This window comes from Leptosomus discolor, chromosome 7 (genome assembly GCF_034619465.1).
Source record: "Leptosomus discolor isolate bLepDis1 chromosome 7, bLepDis1.hap2, whole genome shotgun sequence".
In the NCBI taxonomy this organism is placed as follows: Eukaryota; Metazoa; Chordata; class Aves; order Leptosomiformes; family Leptosomidae; genus Leptosomus; species Leptosomus discolor.
Window position 1 is genome coordinate 66,277,977 of NC_141397.1, and position 26,632 is coordinate 66,304,608.

Sequence of the window (26,632 nt, forward strand, 5' to 3'; positions counted from 1 at the left end):
AGCATTGTCCAGCACTGCTGCAGCAGCCATGTGCTTCTGCAGGCAGTAGCTCTTAGAACTGTTTTCTTGTACTGTGCCTCCTCAGGAGTACATTCTGCACCTCTCTCTTGTCCTGCGTTGCTTAGCGTGCTGCCCCAGTCGCAGGCAAGCACGCGTGTGTGCACGTTCACATGCAACCTCACGCTCAAGCGTTTCTACCCGTGTGAGGCCGGTGAGTCAGCTGGTTTCCTGCACAATGAGGAGATGACAGGGAACTGAGCAAGCAGGGAAATACAACACGTGTGAGGGATTTATCTGCTGCCTATGGGCGTTTGCTAGTGCACAAACTGTATGGAGATTTGTAGTGCCTGAATCACCTCAGCTAAGAGCCCTGCTGAGGAAGGCAGCAGTGGCTGCAGGGTGGCTATTGACTGAGGGGGAAAAGAGCAAGCACTTAATCTTCCGTGCACAGCATCTCTTTGGCCCCGTGGTTTATCCTGTGGGACTGTTTCAAACTGGAGATTATGTGCTGCATTTCATGTAGCCCAGGCTTCAGTAGCCTCCAGGAAGGTGATGGGCAGTGCTTTTCAGAGGTCTGGAGGACTATTCGGACAGGCAGTTTTGCAGAGGAACACATTCCACATGCCATCACGTGTGAAATGCTGCTACAGAAACGCCCTAAAACTTAGCGCATTACCTGAAGGTTTGCCTATAATAATTTCAGTGCCTTTCAGTGGAGCCAGTGAGAAAGTGCTTGTAAATCTGCCGTGATTTAATTACTCTTCAGCTAGTTCCCAGAGTCAGCTGTTTTATGTACATGTAACATTTTGACCCTTAGGATGTATTTTTAGAGCAGCTGAATGCAGCAGTTGTTGTGGGAGGTGCTGCAGAATGCCCCAGTTTTTGGTTTCATTTTCTGTAATAGATATTAAAAAAGAATCGCCTAACAGTCTTGTGGTTTATACTACTTATATTTTCAGTTAATGTTTGTTTTGAGCTAGGTTAGAATAACTTAATGTGCATTATGTGTGTGCATGCACACACCCAAAAACTAGATTTGACTTCACAAAGTAGACGACATATGTCCCAAATTTGCTTATGGGATGCTGTTGTGATTGCACTCAAGAATAATTCAAGTGGAGTGATGCTGTTACGCAGTTGGTTGGATCAAAACCTGGGCCTTAGCACCTGTGTATTTATAAACTTGTTTTGAATTATATTTTTTAATAAATTGATTTTATCACCATATCAATTTAAAGCTCCATTTTAGTTAGACTTAATCTTAAACATACTCTATCCAGACACCTTGATAAAACTGTCTGTATTTGTTTGAAAACACAGATACATGACTCCTCTGTCCATAATGTTTTTGAGTCTACCCAGTTTGCGCTGCTATGGAAGGAGGTGTCTGGTATTCAAACTGAATCAAGAGTTACCTGAATCCCATTTTTTCTTGAAGCAGTGTATGCTGGAGAAAAACGTGTCAGCGGGTTCAGGTGACCTCTAGTAAGTTTGTGTCCATGACCCAAATCAATGGTTCTTTGAAAACCATTCCAATTAGTGGTAGTTTTGAGCAGATCTATTTTTCCGTGGACCTGTATCCAGAGATTTAGACCTACAAACCCCTGAGGAGAAAGGCACTGACTGAAAGAGGAGCAGAGCCAAATAATACAGGTGGTGGAATTGGCCAACTAGCTTCTACCTGGTCCTTCGCCTTCTGTGCATCTCCTGCACTGAAACTTGTAAAACTTCTGCTACAGCTTTATCAAACCCAGGTGATGTAAATAACTTCTTTTATAAGTAGATTTTTGTTATTTCTTAGAAATGTGATCTCATACTTACGGCATACTTGACTTGTAGGAGATTCATAGAATCACAGGGTGGTTTGGGTTGGAAGGGACCTTACAGACCACCTAGTTCCAACCCCCTGCCACGGGCAGGGACACCTCCCACCAGACCAGGTCGCTCCCAGCCCCATCCAGCCTGGCCTTGAGCACTTCCAGGGAGGGGGCAGCCACGGCTGCTCTGGGCAGCCTGTGCCAGGGCCCCACCGCCCTTACAGGGAAAAATTTCTTCCTAGTATCTAATCTAAATCTCCCCTCTTTCAGTTTGAAACCGTTACCCCTCGTGCTATTCAGTGTAATTTCTATACTCCTAATGGCAAGGTGTGGGAATGCTTACTTTACTCATTGTACTGAGCTTCCTGTAGTTCCTTGATCGTATGTAACAATGGATAGTATTGCTTGAAAGAAAAGTAATTTGCTCTAAGGTATGGAGTTCATTGGACCAAAATATTCTGTCTGTCCCCGTGAGAAGAAATTACTTGGAGGATTATTGGAGACCATAGCTCAGGGAGAATTCCTCAACATTTTCACAGTGTCTTGTTCTTTGCCTTCTTGCATGTATAATTTCAATGGTGATACATGGGTACAGATCAGCTGATGAAGAAGAAGGGAGTATTTAATATAGCAAAGACAATGACATAGCCATGACGAATAGTACTGCAACTCACACCCTAGCCCTGAGTGTGTCACAGACACACCTTACAGGCTATTATACTCTTTTCTTAACTTTGCCTGCTTCTATCATTTGCATATGCAGCTTAAATGAAAGCAATTTTCTTATGGAGAACTTACTGTATTGTGATAATCCTTCAGGCAGTCTGGATTCTTAGCATGGTTGTTCTATTCACTCAACCATTGACATGCCAAAAATTTAAGCACATGCTTATGCATACGAGAAGAGTTGAATTCCTGCCTGAGTGCTCGTGGTCCTGGCCATTTAACACCAGGTTTATGCTGATACAATTTATATGACTGTACTTATAACATTTCTTACTTATCTTAATGTGAATAAGACTAGATTCACTGGACCTTAAAATGTGGTTCCATATATTCTTTTCCCATTATGAAAGCGGTTTGATTTCTGCACTCAGCTCTCATTCCTACTTTTCCCTTCTTAGCACGACAGCTTGCTAACCTGTCTGGGTTTTTACTACTGAAAAGTTACTGACCAGTGCTGGCTTTGGTCTGTCTTTCCTGCAACCAGCTTGTTTTTCCCAGCTGGACTCCTATGTTGGCCGCACATAAGCAGTTTCATGGCTACCCAGTTACTTTTGCTGGGAGCTGATCTAGCCAGAAAATATTTTCTTGTTATCCCCAGGCAATTTTTAGTTTGCTCTGTGGCCACAAAAACACTTTTGCCAGCTGAGTAAAGGGGTAGCATGTGAGCAGGAACAAGCAGCTGGGTGTGGAAGAGGTGATAAACGGCAACACTCTGGTTTCGTGAGGAAGCATAATGTCATTTGTGTGGATGCAGCTGTTTGCGGACCACACATAAACCGAATCCGTGAGAGGTTACATTACTGCAGGGCTGCTTTTAACTTGGATTATTTCTTGAGCTGGATTCGCCACTGAAGCTAAAATATCGTGCAGCTGCACTCTCAAATGGTTCCGTAGTCAAATGGACTGTGTGATCCTGGGTCACCAGAAGGAAGAGTTTGATTCAGATCAGACGTGAGCACATGTAAATATTTCTATCCGACGAAGCACGGCGTTATGCTGGCCTCATGCCTGCGTACCTTTGTTATTCCAGTTGCAGAAAGAAAATTTTTAACTCGGCAGAGTGAGTTAAGTTCAGTGTTTTGCATCGTATGGGTACCGTACGTATCCAGGCTGTGAAATCGTCAACCCATTTCTTTCAATGCACACTTCTAACGCTGCTTGCTGAACCAAACCTTTCGGGGTCAGACGTGTGCACGGCATAAATACGTTCTGGTCTGAGAAGCATAGAACTGATCTGAGATTTCAGTTCTCATGTGGTGAAAACTGTGAGGAAAAGATAAAAAGGAAGATACAAACCTTAGTCCTTTGGACAGAAAAATACTGTATCTCTTCTAGAGAGTATTTTAGTATCTGGGGTGTTCTTGTTAAAAGGTAAGAGCTTTGTGAATTATACTGTTGCCCCATTAGTGAAAGAATCCTTGCAAAAATGTCAATTAATTTTTAAAGCAGTACATGGCCACCACTTGTAGTCCAGACTGGCTTTAGGTACTGTGTGTGTTTTTTACTGGAAATGTGAAGGTGGGGAGGGAAAAGAAGGCACTGTTCACGGTTCACCTGAGGTGTTGGGTCGCATTGCTGGGGACTGCTACATTTTACTCAAAAATAAGAAGTACCAGTGGAGGCTATCCGCTCTGCCTCATTTTCCTCCTGTTTTTTTCCAAGCCTATTGCTAAGAGGGAAGCATTTCTAGAGAGAAGGGGTGGTTGTGTTTCCATGGCCAAGGGACACCTGCTGTCGAAGGTGCCAAATGATTATTTTAGCTTTGTGCCATGATTACCAGAGTGAGTGTGGAGCTACACAAAGACTTGCAATTTCTTTCATAACAGTTCTCTGAATAAAAATGCCCATCCAACAGCGGATTCTGCTCTGATTTATAGTTTCTGAATTGGACCAGAAAATACTATGTTGATTTAAGTAACATTAACAGTCTAAGCAAGATTAACTGTCTGAGCAGCAGCCTTCTGTCTGCAGGTGAAAGGGTTTAGTTGGTTTACATGGATGTAGATCAGGTTTGCTTACAAAAGGTCCTGTTTCTCACCTGCCATCTATGGAATTATTCCCCAGATGAACCTTTTGAATATCCTGCCAAAGGTGGGGAATTAATGGGTCATTTGCAAATCTGACTACCCTAACAGAGAAGGTTTCAGTTGTTAATCAAACATGCAAAAGACTATTTTGGTTTTCTTTGTAAGACATTAACTATACAACATGGTGCTTGCATATCCAGAACTCAAAAGAGCGTTACAAATCCCTCTGTTGTGTTAAATCAGGTTTAAAATCAGACACCTTAATCTCTAATTTATTAGAACTTTTTCATTTGCAAACGAAACCATGAATTGTAAGTTCAGCCTTACCTGATTTATGTAACTCTTGAGAGGAGTTATGGCAGGCCTGAACTTGGCATCTTTTTTGGATTAGTTTTGTACAGGCTTGCGTTTAAGAACTCGTTAAACTCGAGCCTTGCCTGATGTAACTGATTAAAGCAGTGAATTTGGGCAAATACAAGTTTGATAAAGATTTTTGCTGAGTTTGATAATGGAACTGGTATAATGTATTTGTAACTTGCAATTACCTTGTTTTGCTATTGATAGTAATTCTCATGCTGTGAACTCGGATAGCTAACTTCACTCTGACTGCATCCTGAAACACGGAATGGCTGAGGCCATTTGAAAAAAAAGGGCAGCGTTCGTTCAAAAGAGACAAAGGCATCTATCAAGAAAAGTTAGCAGTGATTCTCACTACTTTGCTTTTTTATTTATGAATGTGGTACAGAATCGATTCAATTTGTCTTTTCCTTGGCATTTCACCTGCTTTGAAAAAGTAAGTGGAAGTATGTTAAGGATATTACGGGAAGATGTAACTTCTGATAGTTTCTGGTCTCTTTGTGTTGCGCCACTTTTGTGACTTCTGGCAGTCCAGCTTGTTGCTGAGTCTCACTAGATGCACGTTTTTCCTTCGGTTACAGTTCTCAAGCTGCTTTTCATTACTGTAATGTGTGAGTGCCGGTGAGGTAAGGAGTGCGTAAAACACTTCAGCAAGATGTAAGAATAATACTAACCCTCATTTATAGATGAGTCCACAGAGACTATAACTTGTCCATGGTAATACAGGAAGGCTACAGCCTGCCAGGGAACAGGACCTCCCACGAGGTTTGCTTCTTACCTGGAACCGGAATGTCTCTCATCTGCATGTCGTTGAAAAAAGTGTGTATAGTGGAAAACACAGAAAGTGCTCATTATTTATGCTGGTAATTATTCTTACAATGATTAGTTTAGATCGGTCAATAAAGAAAGTGTTAAGATTGAAAACATTTCTACTACCTTACTGCATATGATAGGCACACATTTGTAGAGGAGTTTTCAATTAAAAAACTTGCATGCCATTTACTGCATATCATTAGGTAAATATTTGAACATACCAGGATGAATATAAATACTTGCTGTATTGTAAGTATCTGTCTTTTATACACCTATGAAATCTTAAAAATAATTTATTAAGCAGTTACTAGTACGGAGTAATGGAGTAGTTATCTCAGTCATTTGAAATACAGTAGTTCGAATAACTCTATATTGTAGATGAGCAACATGTGTCCTAGGCCCTCTGTTATCTTTGAGTACAATTCTGCTTAACCAGCCGTGATTTATTTTCTTTCCTGCAGTCATGAATCACCAGCACCAAATGACACCCAGCACAGCCATGTCGCAGCAGAGTCGTCCTCCCCAGGCGCCGCAGCCAGGGCTGTTGAACTTGCCCAGTGCACTGACCTCACAGCAACAGCAGCAGCAGAAGTTGAGGCTCCAGAGAATCCAGATGGAGAGGGAGCGAATTAGGATGCGTCAGGAGGAGTTACTGCGACAGGTAATGCCAAGGATACCCTTATTTTATTCAAGAGCCTTTAGTTCGAAGCATCCACATTTTTACAATTAGTAGCTTTGGTACTTTATGTCAAGATTAACCATTGTTAAGTAAGAGTAACCAAAAAGCTAATATAAATAGAACACTTCATTTTTTTCCCCTAAACTAGCATTGAATGAAACACAAAATGGCCATCTGTCAGAAGTAACAGACCTGGTGTCTTTCTTACCGGCTATAACAGTAGCGTAAGGACCACATTCTATTCTGCGTCTGTTTGTAAATCTAGATCAACTATCACTGATTAATTCTGAAGTTTAACTTGGTTTGCATCGTAGACCATGTTCATGCTTAACTGAAGATAAAGGCAGAAAACAGGGAGTGGCTCTTGACTCTGCTCCCAACTCTGTAACTTGCACACTTTGCCTTTGATTTAAAATAAAATCACATTCACATCTTAACCTCTGATTTAAAGACTTTCCAGATGATTGGTCGTGGGTGTTTTGTTTATTGTTCTGTTTCTGGAGTTTCAGCTCTATATAATGACTCCTATTGTAGATATAAAATAGATATGTAAATTCCTTTACACTGCCCTAAGGAAAAAAGTTTTGACGATTGTGTTTCTTCTGTTGCGGACAACTCCACTGGTGGTGGTGTGTTTTGCATGGCATATTAATCAGCTTCCTTAGAGAAAATAAATAACCTATTTCTGTCAGGAACAGTATGAACAAAGTACATTTTATCAAGAATAACACCATTATTGGTGTCTTTGTAAATGCTGCAGTTACAGTTCTGAGCACCTTTAAAAATGGTAACTTTCACAAAATCACAGAATCGCAGACCGGTTGGGGTTGGAAGGGCTCTCTGGAGGTCGTCTGGTCCAATACATCCCTGCTCAAGCAGGCCCACCCAGGACCCAGGTTGCCCAGGACCGTGGCACTGACGGCTTCTGAATGCCTCCAAGGATGGAGACTCCGCCACCTCCCCGGGCAACCTGTGCCGGTGCTCGGCCACCCTCACAGCGACAAAGTGCTTCCTGATGTTCAGAGGGAACCTCTGTGTGTCCGTCTGTGGCCGTGGCCTCTGGTCCTGACACTGGGCACCACTGGGAAGAGCCTGAGTCTGTGCTCTCTGCACCCTCCCTGCGGGTGTTCGTACACGTTGATGAGATGCCCCAGGCTGCGCAGTCCCAGCTCTCTCGGCCTTTCCTCACAGAAAAAGCAGTGGGTCCACATTTTCCCTAGCCTTTCTGTTGTCACCTGGGTACTTACAGAAGCCCTTCTTGTTGTCGTTGACGCCCCTATCCAGACTCAATTCCAGCTGGGCTTCAGCTTTCCTAACTTCATCCCTGCGTGCTCCGACAACATCTCTGCATTCCTCCCTGGTTACCCATCCTTACTTCCATCCTCTGGGGAAATAATAATTTTGTGGAATTATTATTTCATGCCTTCAGTCCTTTGCCTTTGGGATTGTACCATAATTCATGGTTATTTTAGGGTAACATTATTTAGAAATACAGTATGACATTTCTTTGTAGCAGGTAGAAGTATCTTTGTTACTGGGCTCGTGGTGCCAACTGGCTGAACTTTTCTGATGATCTGTTAAGAGAACCGTAAGTTGCTGTCATGTTTGAAATGTTAGTGATGTGTAAAATGCAAAAGAAGCCTAGGAAAAATCACGCTTCGATGCCCTCTGAGGAGGACTAGCAGAGTATATGTCACAGGTTGACTAGCCACACATGAGTGAGGAGGGATGTGCTTTGTCTTCCAAGTTTGGAGGAGAACGACTGAGAGAAAACAGATTAGTGATGAAAACAGACTGAGGCATCTCAACGACCTCTGGAAGACTTTGTGCATAGCAAGGAAAGGGACACATACATCTTTGAGACCTTTAGGTCTGAAATAGAGATCTGGATGATGAGAGAAGATTTACCAGAAGGGAGATGTGCAGAAGGATTTGTCATCTTTTAGAGGCAGCAGTCACAAAAACCTGAAATTAATGGCCAGCTTTTTGCTTTTCTCTCTGCAGCCTTCGAATGTTGGTTTTGTTAAATATGTTGTTTGGGGTGTTTTTTTTAAACATAGTATCTCAGTAAAATTAAGGGAGGAAAAGGTCTTTAAAGTTTGTAATGATTGAGAATTTGAGGTGCTCTTTTTCCATGCTTTTATTTCAGAACAAATAATTTTTAATTGCATTTTATTAAAACATCACTTTTCAAAAAGTAATAATAGACATTATTGCAATCACTCACCAAATTAAAGGTTATTAGAATTGTATTGAAAGTTACTTTTTTTCCTTCATATACACAAAATGCAGTTTGATGTGGGTCTTTATACTAATAGAGACGCCTAACAACAAGAATGTGATTGTACTTTTATTCCCGTGTACAAATCTCTCTCCAGTTACACCATTGGAACCTTAGGAACTTCATCCTGTGCAGACAGAAAGACTAAATGTAAGATGAATGTACATACTGTCATATCATAGGCTTTTGTAAAAGAGAGATTGATGACAAAATTAAAATGGATGTCTGATGAGTAGAATCGCAAAAACATGAAAGAGAATATTTGTAAAAACACTTTACAGTATGTTTGCTTCATTTGTATTTTTTACTCTTTTACCTCCTATTATTAGAACTTTAAAAAAAATGGCTTAACAAAAGTATTTAACAAAAATTCATTAGTACATTTGAAACTGTACAGCACCATCTAGCTGCATTTGGGAAAAGAAAAAGCATTAAAATTACTATTTAATTATTAATAAAAATATTAATATAGTTTGTGCAGCAACACTTGGCTGCCTTGGCATGCGATTATTCCCATTGTCTTTGGTGAATTCATGTACATGTGCAAAGTTCAGCCAGTGCTCAGTCCTCTTGCTCAACAGGGGTGAAAGGCAGATACGATTCCACTAAAGTTTCTGGACGTTTTTACCGGCTCGTGTCAGGGCTGAGTTTGACTTTCATGGCTGAGACCTGAGACTGGAAACTGTTCAGACACCATCATCTTCTGCCCATGTTCAGTTTCCGTTACCCTTAATTTTGGTGGGGAGTCCCGCTGTGATACATTACCTGTGTGTTGAAGGCGGTGAGCAGTGATCCCAAGGCTTTTGCATACCTTCTCCTGTACTCTCAAGAGCTCTGAACATGATAGAGATGGGTGTGGGAAGAGAGCAGGGATATCTGGTATGGGCTTAGTCATAGTTGCCATCGTGCTAATAACGTGTTCAGCTATTTTTACTCTTTTGGCTCTGTTCTTGCTTCAGGACAAGAGCAAATTAAGCTTCGAAACAGTTGTGCCATTACCACAAGGGCTGGTTTCCCTGCTCTGCTGACTGTGTTTTACTTAGAAACTAATACACACACAACACCCTGCAGCTGTGTCATACTCAATCAAGCCTCCAACGTACTGTGGCCAGTACCACCCTGCACCTACGTTGTGTGTTTTAGCTCCACATTGTATAAAGCAGGACAGTATCACTTTGCCTTACTAAAGGTTTCAGAACTGGTGTAGCTCTTAGGGAGCAAAGTATTTCCCATCCAAGGAAAGCAAGATGTAAAATCCATTCTTCCTAACAACTGTGAACTTCCTGCCAGTAACCTGAGCACTCCTGGACCCTGGCAGCTGAGAAGAATGCGACAAATCCCTCTGGAGTCCTTAGTGCTCAAGTCCAGTTATCTCTGCTCTGACCCTTCACTGCTGCTTTTGCTTTTCTAGGGAACCCTATGTAAGGGAAAAATGCTGAGTAAGTGTGCTGCTAGCAACTGCGAGGAGGTACAGAGAGTTTGAGTGAGAGGGGAGGAATTCTTCTGGTGGGTCACAAACCTCCTTTCAGCCTGGCAGCAGCTGCGGGCTCCCCACAGCCATTCCTAGCTGCAGCTGCTCGGGTGGAGCAGCACACCCAACTGGGAGGAGTATGCAGTTCTGGAAGCTCTCTGCTTAGGGAATTAGTTTCCTTCTTTGTCCTCCTCTTTGTTTACTTGGTAGAGCCTCTAGAACTGCAGACGGAGTACATATAAGAAGGGCATCATTTCAGAAAACCAGTATGACAGCTTCTATTTAAATGTTTTCTTACTCTGTTTTGTCATTTTGTAAAGAGTTCATTTTCTTTCTTACTGATATTTGTCAGCTTTCCAAAGGAAAAGGGAGAATCTGCTTGCTGCTCAAGAGCTTCTTGGAAATGGAAGTAGTTAGAGGTGATGTCAGTAAGAAATCTCTGAAAGGGTCCTACAGGGGAGATGTCCCAGCACTTCTCCAGTTGCACAAGTGCCGTCCTGCACCTTGTTTGGAATGGTACAGTCACAAAAAGGCCACAATACTTGGAGGCTCCTTTCTGATCCCTGATCCTATTCCATGAAGTTGTGCACAGAAAGGTACAGGGGCTCAAAAGAGGCTGTAGAAGGAGCAGTGTATGAGGATGCAGAGGAAGACTTACCACTGTTTTGTCCTCGCAGGTGAGAACCTTACTGGCCTGCTATGGCCTGAAATGAAAAATGCCCTGCTGCGCTCTTTCCACAGCACAGACTGGCCCAGAGTCCGACTGACTGATGGCACAGGCGGTATCTAGATGTCTCACTTTCCGCCCTAAGCATAAGGATTAGCAGAAGAGGAATTGCAGTGACTAGCAATGTAGAACTCACTATAAAAATGCCCTCACTCGTCTCCCCCGGCTGGAAATGACTGTTTGGCAACTAAGTGTGGAGCTCAGTTCAGTTCTGCCAAGGAGGGTTCCAGGAAATGTGACAGCGAACTGTGGGGTTCTTTTTAATTTGTTTTGTTTTGTAATTTATTTTGAAAATCCCCTTTGGGTTTTTAAAATAGCATATGCTGTAGTGCCAAGCAGATAATTGTGGGAATTTGGTCCTTTTTGAACTAAACGCTGAGGATTGTCTGCTGGCCGACAGGAGGTCCTCCAGTGTTGGAGAGCTAAGAGCTGATTAGAATAGCTACGGCTGTTGTTGTAGCTTGCAACTGTAATACTGCCATTCACAGGGCTGTAAGAGGTCTTTGGTATTTTTTGCCAGACTTTTTAACCTAGGCTAGGATATTCCTCAGTATTGTTCTTAAGAACCTTGTAGTCACGCTTAGAATAGAGAGCAGGACATAACAGGCTATCAACGCAGCTTTTGTGATTGTGTAATTGATCCATTACTATTGACCATTGCTGTAATAATGTCAAAGAAGCGAAGAAGTCGAACATCTGTAGCAGTACTAAAATTGTAACATGACTTCTGAACAAATCATCTGCATCAGGCAGCAGCAGAGGAGGAGCATGCTTTAATGTACAGAAGAGACGGTACTGCATTTGCTTCCCCAGGCTAACTCTGACTCCAGCAGGCAGGAGTCTGTTGTTCCATCTTATAAAGTACATGTTGAGCAACAAGCAGCATGCAATATGTTGAAATAAAGGCATGGGAGATGCCACACCATTCCCCAAGTGAGAGCAGATCAAGTAACTTTCTAATAAATGTAGCGTTTCTTGCAACAAAGAAGAGACAGGAACTTAGATTTAGTAGATGCCAGATTCAGGGTGCTGGGGGCTTTTCAGCTCACAAGTTGTCTTGCTTTGCAAGGCCGGTCTCAATCATGGAATGGATTGTTGGCCCTGCTGCAGTTAGCGGTTAGAAGGGCCAGTTACTGGGGATGTGATTAATAAACCTGGCTATGGCAGTAGCTGGCACCATGCTTTCCAGTTCGATCGCGATCTGAATTCCCTGATTGCATCGGTCAGCTGCAGGACAGAGAACAGCTAGCCAGCATTAAGGTCTGCAAATACCTGTGAAATTCACAGCACTCTGTGCAGGAGCAGTACGTCCAGTGCCCTGGAAAGAATGGACGTTTTGCAATGCTTTCCTATTGGTGGAAGGCAATTCAGTGAAAAACCTCCGAGTTTTACAAAAATCCTTCTCAAATGGCTGACTGTTCATCTTCCTGACCACGGGATGAACAGCCTGATGCCCAGCAGTACTGTAGCCCTTGTTCTGACTTGTTAATAGTCTATTCTGAGCTACTTTTGGAAGTTAAATTACTGTGGAAACAGGGAGTAAGTTAGAGAAGTTACTGGTGCTTTAGATCTTTCCCCCCTTACAATATGATGTAGAAGCATCTTTGTGTCTTTCTGGGGGAAGGCAGTGCCCGTGTCTGTTTGGAAAGAGGAAGGCATGGTTGCAGCAAGCACAGGCTAACCTGGGGTTAGAAGGCCAGTAACAGTGACATTGACATAGCACAGGTTTCAGCTTGGCCTGTACAAGGTTGCCCGTGGCATGTACTTGGGCATCCAGCTGACAATAAAACCTGTTCTGTTGTCACTTTGGTCCTGTTAGCTACCATTAGTTGTCCCAAGTATGGTCATCGCTGTTTATTGAAGTGGCACAGACATTGCACGATCAGAACGTTCTTCTTCTAGGGTAACGTGAAAACTAGAGGTTACAACTGGACTTGCTAAGGGTGCTCGGAGCAGTTAACTGTATATGCAATAAAGAGTTTGCACATTGTGCCCAGGGCTTTCAGCACTCAGGAAAACATACTTGGTAGTCGAGTAGTTTACTCCATGTTAGATAAACCTTGTCTTGTAACTTAAGCTGTTGTGGGAGGAGTGTCCTTAAAACGCAGCCTGTGTATCTGTATTAACTAAATCTAGGTAGTGCAGGTGCAGTTTTTATTGCTTGTTTTGCCAGATGGAACAAGCCAGCAGCAGTAGATGTAAGAAATTCTCTGCTCTTTTCAGTGTTGTTTGTTTCGCTGGGCATTTTTTGAGTCAGTCTGTAACAGAAATAAAAAGCTGTAAGGAAATTCTTGCCTATTTCTGTGCAGTTCAGTGTGAGAGGAAGACTATTTATTTCATGGAGGATTAAAGATATGGAACTCCCTTTGTGAGCACCACTATGTTTTTTTGCAGTGTGCTTTGATTTTACACGCAACTGCATTTTTTAAGCAGTCAGAGATTCAGAAGTCTCTACCAGTGCTTTGTGTTTTGCTGTTTGGAAAGCTACCAGAGGAGTCACAGACTTGAGGGAAGAGAGGTGTGTTTGTGCTTCTGTAATGAGCTCAAAGGAAGAAGACAAGGCATGAAGAATGAGAACAGCCTCACGTTTCCTGTGATCATTTAATGAAATGTGTTCCATAAAGAAGAGATTTATCTGTGTCTATGTTTAAAAACAATTCCATGGAACTGTGCAGATTTCTCAGTGTTGTTTGGAAACCTTTCCTCACTTTCTTCATATACATCTTTTGTCTTAATACGGGACTTCTACATGTCCTTCCTGGCTGAGAAAAGCAGTGGAGTGAATACAAGTCTTTCAAAGTAATAGAATTTACTAGTCTCAGAAACAAGCTGTCTTTGGCAGCATAGTGAGAACAATTATGTAAAATCAATTACTCGGATAGAACTTTAGGCTGTCAGTACATCATTACCTGTTGTGGAAACACAAGGCACTAGAATATCATCCCTGCTAGACATCTGGTATTTTTAATCAAAAGTTTCAAAACTTTTGCTGTGAATCCACCTACTAATAGTCAACAAATACACCGTTAAATAATGGCCTTTCCTCTCCACGGGTGCATGACTTTTCCTTCATAGATTTTCTTTGGCTGTGTTCTCTGGTAGAACAGTTGGTTGTTAGCCTTTGTCATCTCTGGTTAATCATTACTGTCAACTTTTAGGTTTCTTATTTTTCTGGGCAGCATATTTTTAGTTCTTTTTTTCTCTTTCATGAGCAGGGAGCTCTCTCCTACTGCCCCAACACACACATACACAGTCCCCAACAAGTTGAGACACTGATTTGTACTATATGATCCATTGAGAAGTTGTGGGATACAAAAAAGGCTTTGCGCCACCTGCTACAGGCAAGAAATCTTCAAGCTCGTGTTTGATACAGTGCAGTTGTGTTGAGCAATACGATTGAAATTCAATCTGGTAATTGAAAAAAATGGCACGACAGCTGGCAAGAAATTGTTGAGAAGATTGTCCAAAACTGAAAAGCGGAATCTTGTACAGAAAGATGTACGTATGCACATGGTCATTCTTTGATTCACGGGGTCACGGGACAGTTGAGGTTGGAAGGGACCTTAGAGATTCTCTAGTCCAGCTCCCCTGCTCAAAGCAAGGTCAGCTACAGCAGGTTGCTCAGGCCTGTGTCCAGTCAGGTGCTGAGTATCTCCAGTGATGGAGACTCTGCAGCGCCTCTGGGAAGTCTGTTCCAGTGCTCGATCGCCCTTACAGTAAAAAAGGGTAGTATTGGGGGCAGCATTTTCAGTGCACTAATACATGTCCAGAGTAGCAAAGAGAAATCATCCCCATCAAGGTAGGACTTAGTCAGGACATTCTGAAAGAGACAAATACTTGGATCTGAAACAGGATGTTCTCAGTTATTTTATTTTTAGTAATGGCATTTGATGTTTAGAAATTACAGCAACCAGAATGATTACCAGGATGTATTTTACATATTGGCAAACTAGGGGAAAGGCTTTTTTTTCTTCTTCCTTTTTTTCTGTTCTGATCTTATCTTTATTCGTGTGGAACAGTGTCCAGTTAGATTTGAAAATGCACTGCCCAAGTATCAAAACCATGAACTTCATTGGATTGGACTTTAACAAAAAAAAAATCTAGCTCTAAGTGGATCCTGCCTCATTTTAGCCGTCTTCCTTGTCTTCTCTCTTGCTTTCTGTTTCTGTATTTCTTTCTGGTTGTCTTCTTTCTTGCTTGCTGTCTTTTTTTTTCTTTCTTGCCATCTTTCTAGTATCAGCCTTTCTTGTGTTGCTGCAGTTGCTACTCTTATATTTAAAAAAATACTTTCAGTATCTTAATGTAGACAGTTAAAAAATCCAGTCTGCCCATTTTCTGAGGTTTGTGCTTTTTCACAGACTCCAGCTGATTTATTTATAAATAGAAATATCACCATTAGAATTAATACCTGACAAATAAAGCTATCATACATAAGCTATTAAGAATCTTCAGACTATTTATTCTTAACACTTACTAAACAATGACATCATCTAATGTAAATTATTATTTATCAGTGAATATATTGATGATTGGATTATAAAGGAAACAATTGCATTAATCAGCACCAATGTATGTTAATTCCCGATCAATAATTGTTATTCTGTTCACGAAGAGACCAGACTGGTTCTCCTCAATGAAGAACTCAGTTGAAAACATAGTAAAACGTCATATTCTAGCCTTAAAAACATGTCAGTCTTTTCTGTACTTGTGAGAATGAATGACTGATTCAGTGGAGAAAAGGTTTCTATTAGGATTTAAATATATCCTTTGCTTATTTCATTAAAAAAATAATAATAAGGTTGAATGGATGAGATAAAAAATAGACATGGCATTATTATTTTAAGGTCTTAGGATATTTGTTTGGAACATCCCCATGGGGCCAGACAACCTTTGTATGGACCTCTGTACCACTAGATGTCATGGATGTTTCGCAGACATAGTGCTAGGAGAAGTTACCTTTCAGGAAGAGTCCTGAAACAAGTTTCCTTTGGCTCTGACTGATTGTTTGTCATCCTAAAGACAGTGTGCATGAGACAGGTCATTAGGCAGATGCTTATTATGAGGCAGAGGGTTCATTCTAAAGATTATTGGGTCAAAGTCTTGGTTCCAGCGGTTTTCTTCTAACTTGTTAAGTACTTTGTGGTTGCAAGTGATATTCTTCTGCTGTGGTATATAGCAAATTATGTCATCTAGTAGAAACTCCCTAGTTTCAGTGCCTGATTTTGCTCTCTTTTGCACCAGTTTAAGCTGAGAGCAATTTCACTTAAGGTAAGCTGTTAGAAACAGCTATATGGGAGACTACATTTGAGCCTGTAGGTTTTAAACTGTTTTATTATTGCTGCTCCAGCTCGCGGAGAACTTGGCCTCACTAAACAGTAAACTGAAATTGTAATTTGAGTGTTCTACAGCTCTAGTTGGCGTGTGAAAACCCTCAGCTGGAGTGAGCTGGCCTGGCAGGCGTGGACAGGCTGTCAGTAATCCGTTGTAATGCGCAGGCCTGTCGGTGTTGTAGGATGAGGTGATGCACAAGGTGTCCGAAGTCATGACACAGGAAGTTGGATCTCGTAGGGGTTATCTCCGTGGCCAGGAAGGCTAGAGAGGTGCAGTCATTCTGCAGGCAGTTGTGCTTGTCCGAGGTTTGACTTGTTCAAGCTGTCTGCCACTATATCCCTCACTAGAGGCTGCCAACATGACAGCTCTGCCAGTAAAGCCATTTATATGAGCATTTTGTGGTCTGCATCACACAGAAAGAGTGAGGGTATTTTAGACGGGCAAGCAGGCTCTGTGGTTCACTGTGAAGCTGATTAGAAAGTCCTCAAACACATGTGCCTGCTGGCTGAGCCACGGGACTGGATTCCAGCCCTGGCGGTAACTGGAATGTGGATTCAGCAGCACTTTACACCAGCACAGGTGGGCATGAAAGATGCTGTCTGTCTACATTATGATTTTCTTCACACCAGCGTAAGCAAATAGTCACCACGTTGTTTAGAATTACTTTCCTAAATAAGAAGATGTGTATCTATTACATGTTTGCTTGTTACAGGACTCCAGTACTTCTGAGCTGTTCGAATAACCCTTCTCTTATATTTATGTGCCTTTTCAGGAAGCTGCTCTATGCAGACAACTTCCCATGGACTCAGAAAACATGGTCCCAGTTCAGACAGCTGTGAATACACCTGCCATGACACAAGACATGAGGCCTGTTACAAATAATGGATCCGACCCTTTCTTGAACAGGCAAGTTTATGTCCTCTTCAGTAGGCAACTGGTTCACTTGCCTTCCTTACACTTCTAAAGCTGTCTCTCTAAAGTAGGTTCCTGTATCGTCTGCTGTTGTGCTTGCTGTGAACAGGGGGTACAGCTAAGTGGCTGACCTGAGATCTTTCCATTTATACTTCAAGAAGGAATCTTAGAAAAATCAAACAAATGGTAACAGATGGGTTTAACTGTACTGTAGGTGTGTGTAGAAGACTCAGGGTAGAAGAGGTACATTACCTAAGGATAAATAAAAATGTTTTAGCCTATCAGAACTGTTTTTATCTGGAGAGTTACATATACACGTGTGTATTTCAGAATTTAAGAGTGGCCTCACTTCAGTTGCTTTATATTTGGGCTGATATAACATGACCACATTAGTGGCCAAAGTTGAGGATAAGGCTTAATGACTCAGTATTTAACTTTAATATGTACCGTACTGCCTTTTTTCAAACACCAGGGTCAGGGACCATGTCTACCAGAACGTCTTTACTGAGGCTTTTTCATGTTTCAATTTATAGTGGGCCATACCATTCCAGGGAACAGAGCACAGACAGTGGCTTGGGATTAGGATGCTACAGTATACCAACGACACCTGAAGATTTCCTCAGCAACGTAGATGAGATGGACACAGGTAGAATACTCTGATTTAGCTTAAAGTATAATGATAATTAATAACTTTGTGTTATAACCAATAATGATTTATAATTGCACAACTGAACGATAATCTCTGGCTTTCCTATGCAAGAGAACAGACTGAGACTGGGGGTAAATGCCTAAAACGCACTTAGTGCCTAGAAGGTTCTCAGCTTTAACTTAGGTCCAGATTCTAGCCTTCTACCTTAAACTGATATTAAACAAAGTAAGGAAAAACTGGAAAATGTGAGCCTTAATTTGTGTCTTCATAGCATAGTCCAAGGTAGGAGGAGTAAAAATCTGGTCTTGGGTTACATTCTTGGTAGGAATCACTGTGTTTTCTAACTCTGGGAAATCAGTCTCATTAATAAGTCTTTTACAATGGCAAAGTTGTATTTGCCTTCAGACAGAATGTATTTAGCCAGTTTAGGTTTTGGTATGGGTTTATTTTTGTATCAGTGTCCTCGTATTGTTTAAAATACTGAAAGAAATCACTAGGAAGTCAGTAAGTTTTTTTCCAGATAGTGAAATTCTCAGCACTTCCTCACCTAAACTTCCTTTTGAAGTCATCCAAAGTTCTAGATGATGCAAAGAGTGAAAGGTTTCTCTATTATAAAGGTTTTCATGCTTGTTATTATTACTTTATTTTAAAAAAAAAGTAATACAATATTGTAGAGCTAAATTGCTGTAAACCACTTTTTTCAATTGTGCCCCATGGACAGCTTCACCCTTGTGCGGGGAGCAGGGTAGAGGGTTTACGTAAGACTCAGTTGCATCGCTCCCCATGCAGACTAGTGAACTTGGAACTATCGCACTTCCCAAGTGGAAGATTAGAGGCCGGTTACTCCGAACGCTGCTGGAAAGGGCCTTTTGTGCGTTTGAGAGCAAAGCAAGGATAGGAAATTAACTCTTAGAATATGCATTCTGCAAGCAAATACGGTTTTGAGGTAATGTTTGTAGTGGATGGGAATGCTCGGAAGTGCTTATGGGAAAGGGGAGTCTAATTTTTATATCAATTGTGTTGTTTTGAATTACCCACAAGAAGAGTTTGGTATTTCAAAAGTTCTTCTTTACTTTTGCTAGGAGAAACTCTAGCACAGACAACGATGAACATAAATCCACAACAAACACGCTTCCCTGATTTCCTCGACTGTCTTCCAGGAACAAATGTTGATCTTGGGACTCTAGAGTCAGAAGACTTGATCCCTATTCTCAATGATGTGGAGTCAGTACTCAACAAAAATGAGCCCTTCCTTACCTGGCTGTAATCATTCAATGCTGATTGGGCCTACAATGCAATTCAACATTTCTTTTTCCTCTTGAGATAGCAGTAGAGTATCTGAAAATCCTCAAGAGATACAACTTACTGCCTTAATGACTTTTCTTACATCATCTTCATGGTCAGTTTAATCTCTGCCTGGATTTGATTGACACTAATTTAAATATAAAATACCTACACTATATATATATAAAAATACATATATGCATATATATATTTTCCTCTTTAAAAAAAAAGCACACTACTTTACACATCTGTATTTCACTTCTTCAGACCAGGCAGAAATGTCTCACTTTAAGGACAGAAAGTGGATGGTGTTTGTGCAGGTCGCTGACTGATCTCCTAGGTGCTGATTAACATCACAAACCTTTCATGAATCACAAAAGCTAATTACTGGGTCACTTAGTTCACAGCATCGGACCAGGAGAGCAGTTTTATTACTACGTTTATGACAATAGTATCGGAAGCTTTAAAAGTCTTTTTTTTTTCGTTCTTAGTAACTAAACTGTGCTGTGTGGAATACAGATTAAATCTGATCCATATCAGCCATCTTAATTCTCATTATGTATTTGAAAAGGCACAAACAGTACTAATGCAGTTTCTCTTTTCAGTATATTACTGTATAGTTTTTGGAAAACAAATACTTCCAATCTTGAATGTACCAGCATGGTTGAGCAACATTTTTACACTACAGCATTGTTGCAGAATAAACCAGCCTGGTACTGACTGCTGCCTTTTAAAAGCAAAGCAATGTATTATAAACAAAGCATTTTTAAAAAATATCTTCTATTTTGATGTTTATTATATTAAGCACTACAATTTTGTAACTTAACACATGAACAAATGATTTTTCATATATATAAAATATGTGGCAAATAGCTTAAATGCAAAAACATGCTTTTAAAATCAGGTCTGAAAAATGTGGCACAACTTGTTAATGTCATATGTAGTGGGGAAAAACCCCTTGCTTATACTGTTTTCAGTAGTGTTTTTAACTGATAATGTCAAAATACATGTAGTTGTATACATGAAAGAAGATGGTGACTTTATCAGGGCAATGCTAAAGCAGTATCGTCACTTGTCTGGTAAAGTCGCTTAGTTCTCAAGTCTGTCACGGACTGTAACTGGTGTGCGGGACACAAGGCGTGTTCTGTGTGTTTCTACCTGTCGTATACCCTATGAATGCTTCTTTATCAGAGGTCTGGGACTGAGAAGGCATCAAGGACACTAAGCTTGCAGTTCCCCTGAAATGCAAATGAAGTCCTAAAATTCTTAAGTATTTTGAAATGATATTATTTATAATCTAAGAATTCAAGCTTTTTATATTGAAAACCATGTCTTTTTATGAAAGGCATTTAAAATTTTCTCTAAGCCTAATCCGGGCTATGTAGAGAGAGGAAGAGATGTAGCGCTCAGTGTAAACATGTGTTTGCCCGGTCTAACAACACTCGGCAGGATGTTACCGATGCACCAGAATATTGATCGCTAAAGACTTTTTTCCATCTGGTTGGGTGAAGGTAGGTGAAAAGGTCAGAGGTGAAGTGATGGGGATATGGAGTAGGTTTGGAAGACAAATGGTTACGTGATGAATGCGGATCCTTGCCGGGAAGGGTGGCTGCGGATGGGGTACAAAGAGGAATCCCCAGGGTCCAGTAAAACACGTAGCAGAAGAACTTGATATCAGCTGCCTTGTCAATGGTGAACTGCTGGGCATACACGATACCAGAAGATGGACAGCAAAAAGCACGCACACCAAAATTTGAAAAAAGAGGTGGAAGGCAAAGGCGTACAGTCATGGAAGTTTCATTACACAGGGAAAAGTAGCTCTTTTTATGTTATTTTTTGGGTTTTTTTAAATAGAAAATGAGATGTAACAGCAGAGTTGTGTCTGCTCAGAATTTACTTACTGAATGGGCATTGTGTTTCTTTTATTCTTTTGGAGGGGTTATTTGTTGGGTTTTTTTCATTATTTTTGCTAGTGCTAACTATTGAGATAGCAGAAATTTTTTCAACCAACAGGGGACCGGGCAGGGCTGACCAGTGTTACTGTAATAACGACTAATCTTCCCTTTCAAGGATTTCATCAGGTTGTCAGCCTAAACGAAAACCAGATGGTCCAGGTTTTGTTCTTTAGGGACATGACTGACTTTGGAGAAAGAATTGGAGACTTTTTGGCATCGGGTTGCAATGCCAACTTGTCAGGCTAGCTCGTCAGCACTGCGTGATTGGCCTAACAAAGTGAAAGCCATTGGTGCTAGAACAATTTGCAGTAGCTGGAGGTCTGAGCTCCCATGTGGTTCGGTTGATACAGCTCCTCATTAGATTATGTTTAGAAAATGCAGTTTGTTCATTTGCTAGTAAGTCTGTGCTATTGTAAATTTAAGTTTGTCGTAATAAAAGATACTCCAAGCAGATCAGGTTCTCAGCTGGTGTGAGTCAGCGAACCTGTGCTGACCCCTGTTTGGCTACACCAATCTCATCGACTGAAGGCCGCGCTTCTTACGGTGAGACCTGGTGCAGTTTTCTAGTAAAGTCACGTAAGACGTTCATCAGAATCGTGAGGCTGCAAACTTGATTCCTCTTTCATTGGCATTTCAGGTGGTTAAGTGTCTTGGTTCAAAGACTGTAAAGAGGTAAGCAAATCAGGAACTATGTTTCCATATGACTTCCATAATAAACCAGCAGTGTTGGGTTTCACATAGGAGGGCGCTATGTGAAACAGTACCTCCAGTGTAAGACAACTGCCAGGGTCTTGGGTCACATCTTTATTCGGTCATGAACCAAATCATAGTTAAGTTGAAAGTGATTCTTTACACTGTAAACTTTTCCTTTTTGTAATGGAGGGGATGAAGTGCAGCAACAACAAAATATTTCTTAAAAGTTCTCTTTTTTTAAAAGTTTCTGGCTTTAAACAGGCTTATGGCAGAACTTTTAAGTGTTCAAAGCATATGTCATTCTTATGAAACTGAATTTATTGCTGACTATTTCACTGTACTATTTCAGGTTTTGAACATTGACTTTACTAAATATACACTGCCTGCTTGTGGTATAAGTGCAGTAAATGTGCCAGCTGGACAGTTTTACTGTTGCCCATCACTGAGGGTGGCATACAGAAGTCTGGGTGATACAGAAGTAATGGCATGTTGTTAATTACAGTTTGTATTCTGGTAATACTGATGGAATGTAACTTGGGGAGGGATTGGGTTTGACTTTCTGGTAACAAATGCTGTTTGGGGAAAAGGAAGAATTTAAATGTCTATTTTAAATACAGAAAAATATGGGTATTCAAATAAACTTCTTTCCTAATATACTACATCCATGTACTTGCTAGTACTTTAACTTTTTTATTTACTTCTTTTCATTTTGTTATATGATGTGTGAATATTTGTTTTTAATTTTGAGTACCTTGCAACAGATTGTATGTATCAAAAGCAGTCAGATCAAACTGTTGTATCCAGGGTTTGATTCTGTCTTTTTTATTTCTTTGATCTTGTACATGAAAAACAAATATAAATGAACTTAAAGATTTTGGACGCATATTTGTTTATTAAATTGTTTCTTTTTTTGTTTGGAGGATTTTAGTATGTGCTTCCTGGGGATCTGTATAACACTGTGTCCATGTTTAGCCCGTACCCGGGGCTAAGCTATAACATCGCTCTATCACCTGACAACCCCTGGCCAGCCGGGGAGGGGAATTGGGAAAAAGGAGAGCAGACCCGTGGGTAGAAATGAAAGAGATTTAACGAAACACCACCAACACCAACAGAGACACCCAGAGTTATGCTCAGCCAGATGAATATGCAGCTGTCCCAACTGACTGGAGAGCAGCCCTCGGGAGCAGGCAGAGGACGAGCCAGAGGAACCCCAGCAGGAACCCCTCAGCAGCTCCCCCTCCTCAGCAAACCTTCCCCCTCCGTGCTGACCGTGACATTACGGGACGGGCTGCACCCGTAGCTCGCTCGGGGCAGCTGCCCTGGCTGGCTGGCCCTGCCAACGGCCTGCCGGGCACGGCTGGGCTGGGGCTCTGTCCCAGGACACACTGCTTGGAATAAAGGTACAGACATACTAGTCTGTGCAAACAGCATACATTTTGAACTACATGATTAGCACTTAGCAAATGAAATGGGTTATTTTACCATTATGTTTCAGTTTATTAGTAGTTATTAGGGCCGTGAGTGGTGGTTACGCTTTTACTGGTAATGCTTACAACCTGCTTCCCAGTGCCACCATTACTTGTTTCATTTAGCGGCGCCTTGTCATTCGTAATTCACTAGCACAAATGTTTTGTTACGATTTGTTTAATACTGTTACCTCTAAGCAGAGAGTTAGCACCAAGTCCATTTGCCGCTAAGTTCTGTTTTGGGGACTTAAATAGTGCATTGTTTTCAGTTTGATCCCTTATTCAAGAAGTTTCTTAAATTCTGCATTAAGAAAATACCTTTCTTTCCTTGGAACAAGCCGTGAAACCTAAACATCCTGGCTTGTATTTGAGTATCTGGTCTTTACTGTCATGGTCCACGATGTGGGTGATTTAAGATCCAATACAGCTGTTACTATTAATTAAATACTCTTCCTTGAATCATTCCCTTACATAATTTATTCTAATTAATTGATAGAATGCTTCTAACAATATCTTGCGTTTACATAAAGAAGCTCTTGAACCTCCACTAAACAGAAATGCAAAGTGTATTAGCTTCTGACCCTGTTTTGAGGAACAAGGTGTTTGTTAATTCATGGTTTATTTACTCAGGAATATTTATCAAGTTTCTTTGGCAGCAAAACTGAATGTGTGTTTGTTTATAAAGGTCATTCAGTTTGTTCCTAATGATGCCAACTCACGTCTTGGAAGGGACCTCTCTTTCGTCCAAGCGGCTCAGCGGTGCTCTGTGCAGATTGCCACTCCAATGTGGTGTTGCCAAGGAGCTGTAATAAACCCTTCGTCAGGGAGGCACTTCCTGAGACTGTGAGGTACTGAAAACCCCAGTTGTTCCAGGGGAAGCATGTCAGTGCTCTGGCTTTCCCAGACAACAACTTAACGTCGTGGTCCCACCGAGGGTTGTTCTGTTCTCGTTTCTCTACGTGAGTTCAGACAGCCAGTTCAGGCTGCACCAACAACCGCGCACCTGAAAAGGATTCCAGCGCTGGTGTTTTCTGCTGGGTGAGTGGTGTGCACGTCACTCCTGGGAGTCTGTCATGAAATGAGTGATTATCATAGTTGAGGTTGGAAGGGACCTTTAGAGGCCATCTAGTCCAACCCCCCTTCAGCGAGCAGGGACATCTTTAGCTGGGTCAGGTTGCTCAGAGCCCCCTCCAACCTGACCTTGCATGTTTCCAGGGATGGGGCTTCTGCCATCTCTCTAGGCAGCCTGTGTTTCACCACCCCCATTGTAAAAAAATTCTTGTTTACATCTAGTCTAAATCTGCCCTCTTTTAGTTTCAAACCATTACTCCTTGTCCTGTTGCAACAGGCCCTGCTGAAAAAGATTGCCCTCACCTCTCCTGTAGCCCCCTTTAAGTCCTGGAAGGTCGCTGTAAGGTCTCCCCGGGGCCTTTTCTTCTCCAGGCTGAACAGCCCCAACTCTCTCAGCCTGTCCTCACAGGGAGGTGCTCCAGGTCTCCTGTATTGCCTACAGCTCACCGTGCTGCTTTTCCAGGAGACGTTGGGGTGGTTGAAGTCCCCCAGCAGGATGAGAGCCTGTGAGCACGAAGCCTCCTGTAGCTGGAGTAAAAGGGCTTCGTCCACAGGCTCCCCTTGATGGGGGAGCCTGTAGTAGACAGCAATCACAAGGTTCCCTTTGTTGCCTCAGTCTGATTCTTACTCATAGGAATCGTCCTGCTCATGGCTATTCTTCAAATATGGATCCTACACAACTTTGAGGTGGCAGCGATTTAAGAAATCTTAGCACTATTAGAGTAAATCACAAGATTAGGTTGTATGGCTTTTAACAATACTTAACCATTGGACAATTATCAGAGTGCTTTAATAAAGTTTGCTATAAACAACACAACAACTTAATTAAAGACTTGAAAATGGCAAGGTTCACACGGGACTTAGAACAGTTTCCTAAATCGAATCGCACACACACAAACATACACATGCACACAGATACAGAGGTTAACCTACGATCAAGAATTTTTTCTCTTTACAAGTTGTAGTAAATTATTGCTACCAATCTTTTAAACCTTGCGAAATCTAATTGTAGTGAATTACTCACTATTCTCCTTTATCCATGTTTGTCAGCAGACGATCTTTGCACCCTTCTTCATTGGCACCTATCAGTGGATGACCTTGGAAATCCTCGCAAAATCTACTGTGAGAGGTATTCCAACCCAGGGGGAAATACAATCTGCTGCAATCCCGGAGAGCTCAAAGGCTCTCACTTAGGATAAGTATTTATAGGATCACGAGATGATTGACTTTGGTCGGTATTTTCCCATTTTGGCCAGAATTCTTGTCAGGTAATTCTGGTACCTTCCAGAGCGGTCTGTGATCCAGGCAGCAGGAGTTTCAGGAATGGTTAGGGATCGCCTAACTGGCCTAACTCACTGTACTTGGAACCAGGGCAAGAACGTGCCAGATCGTCCCAACTGACTGCACTTGTAGCCAACATAAGAAAGTGCCAGATCTTCCCGACTCACTGCACATGTAGCCAAGACAAGAACACGATGTTGGCTCGTCCTGACATCGCAACGCGGCCCAGGGGGTCTGCACCACCACAGTCTCACCTCCCACACCAGTTCCCACAGAGTTTTGTAGGGAGGGCATCCCAACGATGTTATTTTCAGTGTGATACTTCAGTTAAAATCTTCCTTATGTTTTTTTCCCTGCCTGCTCCTCAAAGCTCACCCTTCCCTGTACCATCAGCAATGCCTGAGTCCGCCACGGGGTAGCTGCTGATTCTTCAAAATGCCATGGCTAGAATCACAGGTGATACTCCAGAAAAATTAAGACCACGTGCTAGGGTGGGTCGTTTTGTTTCGCTGTGTTGTATTTCATTCTGAAAACGAGCTCTCTGGTAAGCTCTGGTTTGCAGGATTCCCCTCGAACCGGGGAGCGCGGCCGGGCAGAGCAGGAGGCGCCGCGCGGGGCGAGGCGAGGGGCGGCCCCGCCGAGGGCAGCTCCGCCGGCCCGCGGCCTCGCACCTGCCGCTGGCGCCTGCTCCCGCCGCCGCCCCGGGCGGCCGCTCCCGGGGCGCCCCTGGCCGCGGTCGGCGGCGGGAGGGGAGCGGGGCCGCAGCCCGGGGGGGCCGCAGCTCCCACCCGCTGCCCAGGAGCGAGGCGGCCCCGCGGGGCCGGGAGGACCGAGGCCGGTAGCAGGTAGGAGGAGGTGGGCGAGGGAGGTGGCGGCGCCGCCCCGGTTGGGACCCGGGCCCGCGGGACCGGGCCGAGGGCGCGGGCTGCGGCTCAGCGTGCGGGAGCTGCCGCCGCGGGCGGCCCCGCCAGGGCCGGGGCACTGTGTGAGGCGGTGGCGGGCGGTTCTCGGCCCGCGGTTGCGCGGGCTCGGCCTGCGGGGCCTTTGCGGGCGCCGGGCCGCGGGCACAGGCCTCGCCGTTGTCTGCGCGGT

The 26,632-nt window shown here is 42.5% G+C and overlaps 1 protein-coding gene across 2 annotated transcripts in view; it reads left to right on the top strand.

Annotated features, from left to right (window-relative positions):
* WWTR1 (WW domain containing transcription regulator 1) overlaps window positions 1-19,057 on the top strand; it is a 73,869-nt gene extending 54,812 nt beyond the window's left edge. The window contains exons 3-6 of one of the 2 annotated variants that reach the window (XM_086467991.1): window positions 6,202-6,401; window positions 17,002-17,135; window positions 17,675-17,787; window positions 18,873-19,057. In XM_086467991.1, the coding sequence (XP_086324117.1) occupies window positions 6,202-6,401; window positions 17,002-17,135; window positions 17,675-17,787; window positions 18,873-19,057 (632 nt within the window). The remainder of the gene's footprint in view (window positions 1-6,201; window positions 6,402-17,001; window positions 17,136-17,674; window positions 17,788-18,872) is intronic. The other variant, XM_086467990.1, reaches the window with a different exon arrangement.
* Window positions 19,058-26,632: the final 7,575 nt, after the last annotated feature.